Here is a 10,375-nt window from a genome sequence, read left to right as displayed (position 1 = left end):
ACGAATCACACGTCACTTTTGATCCAGCTCAGTGCACAATAATAACACCCAATACTGTTCGGGAAGAAAAATCAAGACGAAATAGTGAAAAGTTTGAATTTATCGGAGAAGCAGTTATTATTTCGGAGACGAATTGTCCTGTCCTGTTCACCTCGGACCAGTCGTTTTCATGCTTTAGAGAACTTTCGTGTGTTGAGATCCTCAAATGTTCAGTTTTATACTAAATTTTGCCACACAACATTCAGTGCCGATGTATGCGCAGGTGTCCAATTGGTACCGCTAGGAATTTTCATCAATAATTTTGCCATTGTTTTCTTACAGGTGAACGAAAAAAGAATCCGGCTGGAATAAAAAAAAGTATTGGTATCGATCAAAATGAAAACATTTTTTCTGCTATGCGGATTTCTGCTTATGTTTGGAAATGTTTGGAGTGAACTTGAACTAAAGGGACCAGAAGACGGCACAACCAAGCGGAAATCTAGCGAAGAGACGAACACGGTAGAGTCTACAAGCGAAAAAGAACCTTCAGATGACAGAAAATCAGCAGAAGGACTGCTCAAAGACTATCTGGAGAATGAGGCGAAGGAGCAGCGGACGATCGAGAAACTACCGGATGACTTTCAATTTATGGGAACGCCAATCAGGATAGTGAAAGCACCGGATTTATCGCAGGACAAAGAAAGCCGAAAGATGTCAGAGATGCTGAATGAGCTGTTGGAAAGTCACGAACGGATGATACAGAAGATAGAAAATGAAATCGATGAAATCAATCGGATTGTCCCGGGAGAGGAGGAACTGGCGGTCAAAGAGTTGACCCCGGAAGAACTGGAAGCTCAGGAAGCGTACGATCGTGCATTGGCTGTGCTAAACAAAACAAAAGTAGATAAGCTTCAGGGTCACAAGTTGATGGTTGAGGCCGCAGAGAAAGGTCATCCGTTGGCCAGGAGTCAAGTTGCTTGGGCGCAGCTTCTTGGTCATCCAGTGCACATAGATATTGAGGCAGCTAAGAAGACCTTTCTGGAACTAGCCGATTTAGGGCTACCGGAAGCACAGATGGGGTTAGGATTTATGTACGCTAGTGGAATCGGGTTCAACGTCAGTCAAGGGAAGGCACTGGTTTACTACACTGTGGCCGCATTGGGAGATAACTCGTGGGCTCAAATGGCTCTTGGGTACCGGTACTGGGCTGGCGTGGGGGTCCCGAACAGTTGCGAAACGGCTCTTGATCACTACAGGAAGGTTGCGACTAAGGTCGCCAATTTGGTTACCTTTTCTGGTGGGGCAGCGGTGCATCGGATCCGAATATTAGATGAGGTCGAGAATCCGGGGCCGAGTTCCGGAATTCTGGACAGCGATCTGATTGATTACTATCAGCTACTAGCTGACAAAGGGGACGTGCAAGCACAGGTTGGATTGGGTCAGCTTCACTACCAGGGTGGCCGTGGAATTCCACTGGATCATCAGAAGGCGTTGCAATATTTCAGTCAGGCTGCCAATGCCGGAAATGCCGTCGCTATGGCATATCTCGGCAAGATCTATCTGGAGGGAAGTGATATTATCAAAGCGGACAATGATACTGCATTTAAATACTTCAAAAAGGCGGCCGATCTTGGCAATCCGGTTGGGCAAAGTGGTCTCGGCATAATGTTTCTGCACGGAAAGGGTGTCCCGAAGGATACGGCTAAAGCATTGAAATTCTTTACACAAGCGGCAGACCAAGGCTGGGTGGATGGACAGTTGCAGTTGGGAAACATGTATTTTAGCGGAACTGGCGTTAAACGAGATTTCAAACTGGCCAATAAATACTTCAACTTGGCATCACAGTCCGGTCACGTGCTTGCTTTCTACAATCTAGGCCAGATGCACGCCGTTGGTCTGGGAATGATGCGCTCCTGTCCGACAGCCGTCGAGTTGTTCAAGAATGTGGCCGAACGGGGCAAGTGGGCCGAGCGTTTGATGACGGCCTATCAAGATTTCCGTTCGTTCCGCTTTGAGGAAGCTTTCCTGCAGTACGCGTTGATGTCGGAACTGGGATACGAAGTGGCACAGAGTAATGCAGCTTTTCTGCTGGACCGGGATGAGATTAATCTATTCAAGAACCGAGACGAAGAACTGATACGGGCTTTGCAGTTTTGGGGACGGGCGGCTGCACAAGGATATTCTGCCGCTCAGGTTAAGCTCGGAGATTATCACTACTACGGGCTAGGAACGTTGGTAGACTTCGAGACGGCTGCTTCTCACTATCGGTAGATTCTGTTTTGTCACGATGTGTTTGGGATGTTTTTTTAACATATGCTTTTAGGACGGCTTCGGAGCAGCAGCACAACGCCCAAGCCATGTTCAACCTTGGGTACATGCACGAGCAAGGTCTGGGTATGAAAAAAGATATCCATCTGGCGAAACGATGCTACGATCTGGCAGCGGAAACCAGTGCCGATGCAAAGGTCCCAGTGACGTTGGCTTTGATGAAACTACAGCTTGTTTTCAAGCTAGAATCACTTAAAGAGGTAAGTAATCAGTGCCTGGTTTTTCTAGCGTCTTGTACCTTCGATATTAACCAGTTCTTCGGCACAGTCCCCATTCAGTGTGCTGCTCAACCTGGATGAAAACATTGCCTCCAACTGGGATCTATATCTGATCACGTTCCTAACAATACTATTCGGAGCGGCCCTGTACTTCCGGAGGCCGATTGCACCCGGTGCAGCAGCAAATCCACAACAACCAGCAGCTGCTGCTGCAGAAGAGGTTCCGCTGGTCGATAGAACTGCGACTGCCGCCGAAACGGCACCGACTGCAACGGACGGATCAGCAAATGTGCAAAGAAATGTACGAGAGCAGCGCGAAGATGCCCCCCAATAAAGAGAGCACGGGTCCTCCTAGTTCACCTTCTGATTTTTCTTTCTTTTATTATTCTTTTGGTTTATGTTGAGGCAGCCTGCGATTGTGGTTCACGGTCGATTGAAATGTTTCCTACAATTTTTATGCCCATTAATGTGTGAAAATCGGTGGCAAATCATCGAATGGAAAATAACGAGACATTAGAATGAATGTGAACTTATTTTGTGAATAATAACGCAAACTGATTGTATTACATTTTTCCGAAAATCAATTACTGATCTCACTTCTCACACTGAGGCCCTTATTGCCGTTCTCACTTCCACTTTCACTTCACTCACATATCACTTCACTTGATTTCACCTATTACCAGTATCACCCAGAGTGAAGTCATCTCTGTAGTGGAAAAAACTCATTTTTTCAACAAATTGTTGGTGGCGTGATGTTCATAATGACATCAAGCTCATCCAACTAATTACTTTTGCCTCTGAAGCGACTTCCGTAATAAGGACCTACATTCACTTCACACGATTTTCACCGTGAAGTGATAACGATAACCACTTCACTTGGTTTTTACGGTGTAGTGATACCGGTAATAAGGGTCTGAATTACAAGAATGGGTACCTTACATACCAGTCCTGAGGTTCAAAAGTAGTAAACTCCAATCATGACCCTTTTCTCGGTACCGTCGCCTTACTTGAGATGGTGTCACAATCAAATAGACTTTCTTTTCACTGGACTATCAGTTATAAACCCGCCGTCGTCGCGAAATATTTTTACCGCCATGGCGTACTTTCTCGTTCAAAGATTCACCGGAAGTGTGGTAATGTCTTTTCCCAATAAATGATGTTTTGCTTTCGTTGTTTTCCAATAGATCTCTCTACCTAAACGACGTTTTAGCTACCTTCACAATCATGGGCACCAGACGGTTTCTAGAACCGATTCAATGACGGCTGTCCAAGCTAAAATGACTCAAAATATTCGCCCCTTGTTTAGTAGTAGTATGTTGAGTTACACATTCGAATGTGTTTTGTACGCATATTAATTGGCTGTTTTAACACAAAGTATTTTTAAACTCCCGACTAGTACAAGATTAAATCTGATTACTAAACCAGCTGTCGCATCGGTCATCGTTAATGTTAAATTCCCATAAGCGTATGTGCAACAAATCATCGCTTAAAGCCCGAGTAATGATGAATATTTTTTATCTTTTGAAAGGACCTATCGTACGATATGCCCTAATAGCACAGACTAAACAGGCAGGACACTCAAATTGGATTCTTTAATCATTTAACGGTTATTTCGAATCTTTCTATAGTTGGGACAGTACTCGTATATGTCATGATGGCGCCACGTTACCCTATCTGTTATCTACACTGTGCTTATTTTCTTCATTTACCAGCAGAGTTGTCATACAGAATTTTTTGTAATGTACTGATTAGCGGCCCTTACACGATCATTAAAAGTGTCATTACTAAGTAATGACACTTCTGCTCAAACACTCGTCATTACTGCATTACTGCACTCAAAAAAAAATTCACCTTCGATTCACTTGAAAAATCACGTAAACTGGTTTCAAATGTCAAATTGAATGTTTTACGTGACGAAATTGAATGTTACACGAACATCCCCTAAAATGAATAGAGTCATCACATAAGATTTATGTGAATTTACCAAACGTCAAACAATCTAAGTGAATTTCCAGTGTGAAAAACTCGATTTTGAAAATGGCGAACAGTGGCCCTCAAAGTATAAGTAGTGTAAATATTTGCGAGAAATATTATTTAATTACAATTTTCAACTACAGCGACCGGACCATTCCAGTATGAAAGTTTTCATGTGTTCAACTGGACCGAGTGCCTGCGTGAGTCCGAAAGTGTGCCCGCTCCTGTCGAATGAATCGGTATGAAGCTAGAGACACTGGACCCATGTAATGCGAACTCAACCTGCATCGGTAGTGTTGTGGGAGTTCTCGGATCTCGACTTCAGCTTCGGTTGGATGGCAGTGACAACAAAACGATTTCTGGAGGCTTGTCGATTTGAGATACCACGACGTTATTGGTTGCTTTTTAAGGCATTGGAATTATATGACAATTTTCTGAAATAAATGTTTTATATTTCATGGCATTTTTCATTTCATAGATTTATATCAAAATCTGGAATCTCCCTTTCGACTTCAACCAATATATAAAATTGTAATTTTCTGGTATCTAAATTTGATATGAACTGATAGATAAATGTGATATGAACAGTACATTACATTTTACCTATGAAACACGTAACTTTTACTGGATTATGCATTAAACAGCTTTTAAAGCCAGTCCATTAAAACCTACGTGAAAAGTAGGGTGGAAAATATTCACATAACTATTCACGTAACTTTAATATGATTATTATTTTGAGTGTGTACATCATTACTTTTTAGCATTACACGTTCATTATTAATGATGAGTATTTGTAACTACTCCAGCAATAGCAATAGCAATATTTTTATTTTCGTTTAGCTGAAAATAAATTGGATTTGCCATTGAAACGTTAAGGTTAATGAAATATTAACCATTTAAATCTATACTTTGTCATTTTTTCGCGTATAGTTCTAAAGATATTCAGCACTTCCACAAAAGAAATAAGAAGAAGAAATAATGTTGGTAATGATGGAAAATCCGGAATTCCATCATTACTCGTGTCATTACTGAACTCGTAGACCTTACACGATCATTAAAAGTGTCATTACTTTTTAGTAATGACACTTTTAATGATCGTGTAAGGGCCGCTATTTGTTTACGTCTATGCTAGAGTGCCTATAACCAGAGTGACGACATCTCATCCGTAATTTTGGCAACAATTCAAAACATTCCATTAGCTTTACATTGATTTGACAGGTCGTTTGCTCGTTTGGAACTGGGAGCTGTCATTCCAAACGAACAGCTGTCGCCACTCTGATTATAGTCACTCTAGTCTATGCGGATTTCATGCAGGATCAGAGATGCCAGATATTTTCATAGAAAATCTGTATTGCTTTGTATAAAAAATCTGTATTCACTAATAAAATGAAATTCTTACAACAAAATGACACTAAAAGATGTTCCTCCAATAGATTGTGGTTGTAGTATGGTAGATTCAATCAGTCATTGCCGCGCTCACAAAAATATTCAACGTCGAAATTTCAGTTTTTATTGAATTTTTTTATCCACAACAATTAGGGTCTGGGGTCCACTAGGAGATTGATAGTACCTATTAGCTCTCTCCGGACTGTACCAGCCTAGATGCCGTGTGGAATCCGGCGGAAAAAAATGAACCAAGAATAGATCCACTGGGTTCCTGCTTCCATGTCGTAAAAGGCGTCAATTGCAGGAGTTTCTTTTTCCTTTCAGTTATCAGATATTTTCAATGTTTTACTTCTGATTACTCCATTTTACTAAATCATCTCTTTATTCAATCTATCAATTTCCGTCTAGCTTCGGAGAAAAGTTTCATTAGGAATGATTTCTTGATCCATGTTAATGATTGTCTTTCAGGATTATAAAATGAATGATAAAAATAAACCATTGCGCAAATCCGTTTATATTACAAAGTTAATAACAGAGATAACATATATCGGTATATTGAATACATAGTAAAAAGCCCTTCTTAATCCACCTAGTGGTGTGATAATGCCTTTCTCTTCTTTCATAACAGTCTCATGAAAATGTATTTCATAATTTTATTAAATAATTTCGGATACTAATTTCGAAACTAATTGATTCAGATTGATTCGAGTATTTCACAAAAGCATGCTTCAGTGTTTATGTCACACAGTCAGCATCATTTTTCCAAACTAGTGCTTGACATTTGCGATGCCTATTTGTATGAGAACAATCTAAAAAAAAAAGCCTTCTTAGTCCACTTAGTGAAATTTTCATATATCTTGAAAAATCACCATAGGGGGGAGTACATGAAATTTTCGAAATCGAAAAAAAAATTTTGATGCCAAAAGGCTTAGAATTGCATGAAACGTCGAGATTTAGTGTCATCTCGAAAAAAAATTTTTTTGAAAAAATCGACTTTTTGGGACTTAGAAAAAATATGAAAAAATAATATGAAAAATATGAAAATATTAGAAAGTCCCAGAAAGTTGATTTTTTCAAAAAAAATTTTTTTTGAGATGACACTAAATTTCGATGTTTTATGCAGTTTTAAGAGTTTTGGCATCAAAAAAAATTTTCGATTTTGGAAATTTCATGTTCCCCCCTATGGTGCTTTTTCAAGATCGAAAATTGTCAAACTTTTACCACCGGGCAGCACCCCTTAAGCATGTCCGATTTAGGTCAAATTTTGCATGAAGGCTTTTTTCGAGGTGCTTAAACTTTTGAGCACTAGAACTTTACGAAAATAGAGTTGATTTTTTCAAAAAAATTTTTTTTTGAGATGACACTAAATTTCGATGTTTTATGCAGTTTTAAGAGTTTTGGCATCAAAAAAAAATTTTCGATTTTGGAAATTTCATGTACTCCCCCCTATGGTGCTTTTTCAAGATCGAAAATTGTCAAACCTTTACCACCAGGCAGCACCCCTTAAGCATGTCCGATTTAGGTCAAATTTTGCATGAAGGCTTTTTTCGAGGTGGTTAAACTTTTGAGCACTAGAACTTAACGAAAATAGAGGTGATCCCAAAATTTTGGCACCCTTATATATATAAGAGCGGTAAAAATCAACGTGTTTTGTCGGTTACGTCACTTATACCATCATATATCTGGAACCAAAAGTCACAACCATTTGATCTTCGAACTTGATCAATGGCCCGACAGTAGCTTTCAAACGAGCCCAAGTTTGTTAAAATCGGATCAGCCATCTTTGAGAAAATTGAGCGCGTTCATATATCTTCGAAAAGTGCACATACATACACACACATACACACACACACACACACACACACACACACACACACACACACACACACACACACACACACACACACACACACACACACACACACACACACAGAGAGACATTTTCCGATCTCGACGAACTGAGTCGAATGGTATATAACACTATGGGTCTCCGAGGCTCCGTTCGAAAGTCGGTTTTTCCAGCAATTCTAATACCTTTCTATAGAGAAAGGCAAAACACTTGATATTAATATTTCAAACAGTAAATTAATATTTTTCTCGGTAGCCGGCTGCCCAGATCAACTAATATAACCTATTAATAATTTCAATAAATAATTAAAATAATAAAGCGGAAATAATAAAGAATCAAGACGCGCGTGAAAACTGTTGACCTTTGTTTGGTGATTTAAAATGATTTTATAATAACTGTTTAGAATATTTCAATGCAATGAATCAACTTTTTTGTCTAAATCCTATTCGCTCGTTTATTTTGTATCACGTAGTTTCATTTATAAAAACGTGCTTAATCCACCTAGCAGTGAGATGATACCTTTTTTTTATCAATCGGAATGTGTTTTTTTTGCATGACTAAAAAAACGCGAAAGGTAGATGCATAAACGAGTGACTGCATACTCGACAGCCGGCTGTCCGGAGTTTTGTCAATTTCGGAGATTGACTGTTTCGTGCATTATATTGCCAGCACAAAGTAACACATAAAACGATAATACTTAAAAACATTCTTGGTAGCCGGCTACCCAGAGCAATAAACACATGATAACATTATTAAAACATTTACTAACAAAGTATCCTCTCCTGTGATGCATGTGGGAATGCAGAGGATTCCTCGGTTCTTAGTAGCAACATGCATCGAACTAACAATCCTTTCCCTCCCAAGTAGATCTGCATTCGGACGTGGCCGGCGTCGGTATTGATCAGCATGCATGGTTCAATACAGTTTGCACAGTGTGAAACAATGTGTTATTCCCAAACATGTTACTTCAAAAATCATTTTGCAATCTCAATTGGTCCAGATCAATAACGGAGTAGCAACACACGGGCGGTCTCTAATGCTAATGCTAATGCTAAACAATTGTAATTCCATATATTTGTCTAGTTTGAAAATGTTGACTTCATTATTTGACATGGAATTTCACCGCCCAAAATGCAACGTCAAGTCGCTTTATCTCGTCACTGGAATCAAATACTAAAAGATAGTTCAGACATAAAAGTTTAATTTTTTCTTTCTTATTTTTTGTGAGATCGGTATAAATCTGCATTAAATTGAGGAAATCTGTATAAAATCTGTACTCTGTATTAAATCTGTATGAGCATGTAAAAATCTGCAACAGCTGAACGTTCGATAATCAGTTCGGTAATTAAATTGATTACCGATCGTTCGGTAATTGCTGAACTGTCAAACAACTACCGTAAACTGTAAACCAAATGGATCTAGCTGATTGTTTGATATTTTTTTGTTTGTTTGTTTTTATTTGGTTAAAATTCTGGATTTTCGGATTCTAAAAAACCACACAAATTCACAAAAACGAATGAAGAAAATTCCAATCTGTTGTGGCTATGGTTTTATTAGACAAAAGTTTCCGGCTGACCGGAATTATGAGCGCCTTCCAAAACACTGCACGTCGAGTCCACCAGAAATTACCCTCGAACTATTTCTGTAGGCAGCAAGTGGACAATTGATACTTTTTTTTTCTGCCTATAAGTAAACAAAAAGCTTTTAGTGGTTCAAATGGTTTAAAATTTTTGGCAACTGTACCTCAATCCATTCGATGAACTCTTCAAGATTTTTTTCGTTTGGTTAATGAAAAGACACTTACTGAAAATTTTACTAACTGTTTGACAGTTAGTTTCACGACAATCAGTGTTCACAGAAGTTCGGTTATTGGAAGATAATTTTACTATACGGATAGTATGATTTTTACCGTACTCGGCGACTATTCAGATTTACCGTATGAATTGTATATCTATTTACAAAATTCGGTAATGAAATTTACGTAAAACTGATCGTCCGGTAAAAATTTGCATAATTATTGTTAAATAAAACTCATGTACCGTAATATCGGTCATTTCTATAGTTTACCGAAATTTCTCGTCAAAAATAGTACCGAACAAAGGAATTAAATCTTAGTGTGCAGACACTAAGATTTTATTCCGTTGTTTGGTAATTTTTTTTATTGCGAGAACTTACGGTAATCATTAGAAACAACTGGTGTTTCGGTACACGAATTTCATTTTCTGAAAATTTTCACCGACTGTTACTAATATTTTTTTTCTTTCTTCGTTTATCTGTAGTTCAATAAACTCATAGCCACTGATTCTAATTTGCTTCACTCGTCACTCAGCTTCGTTTTATTCAAGGGAAAAGAGATTCGAAAAAATGCGGAGGTACAACTTTACGAAAAATACACCTCAGAGGCTGAAGCATGCAAACTGTCTCTTTCTTGTTAAATTGTCGACGCAATACAAAATCGAACCCATGGCACAGAATAACAGGCAGGACACTCAAATTGGATTCTTCAATTTTTTAAACGGTCATTTCGAATATTCCTTCAGTTGGGACAGTACTCGCATATGTCATGATGGCGCCACGTTACCCTATCATAAACATTCAGTCAGTAATGCAGTACCCAAACTCCATAAATAACTACACCCAA

General features: G+C 38.9%; 1 protein-coding gene across 3 annotated transcripts; it reads left to right on the top strand.

The window, feature by feature from the left end:
* LOC131426053 (protein sel-1 homolog 1) lies at positions 1-3,079 on the top strand. Of its 3 annotated transcripts, none has more exons than XM_058588473.1 (4): positions 1-252; positions 322-2,246; positions 2,303-2,507; positions 2,575-3,079. In XM_058588473.1, exons 2-4 carry the CDS (start codon positions 376-378, stop codon positions 2,857-2,859), a joined length of 2,361 nt encoding a protein of 786 aa, XP_058444456.1. In that variant the 5' UTR covers positions 1-252; positions 322-375; the 3' UTR covers positions 2,860-3,079. The 3 variants fall into 3 exon arrangements, with proteins under 3 accessions (XP_058444456.1, XP_058444457.1, XP_058444455.1); XM_058588474.1 differs by having other exon boundaries at positions 1-258; XM_058588472.1 differs by having other exon boundaries at positions 1-262.
* The last annotated feature ends 7,296 nt before the right edge of the window (positions 3,080-10,375 follow it).

The sequence above is a fragment of the Malaya genurostris genome, chromosome 1 (genome assembly GCF_030247185.1).
Source record: "Malaya genurostris strain Urasoe2022 chromosome 1, Malgen_1.1, whole genome shotgun sequence".
Taxonomy (NCBI): domain Eukaryota; kingdom Metazoa; phylum Arthropoda; class Insecta; order Diptera; family Culicidae; genus Malaya; species Malaya genurostris.
The sequence above is the reverse complement of the archived record's forward strand: the minus strand, read 5'-3'. Positions and strand labels throughout refer to the sequence as shown.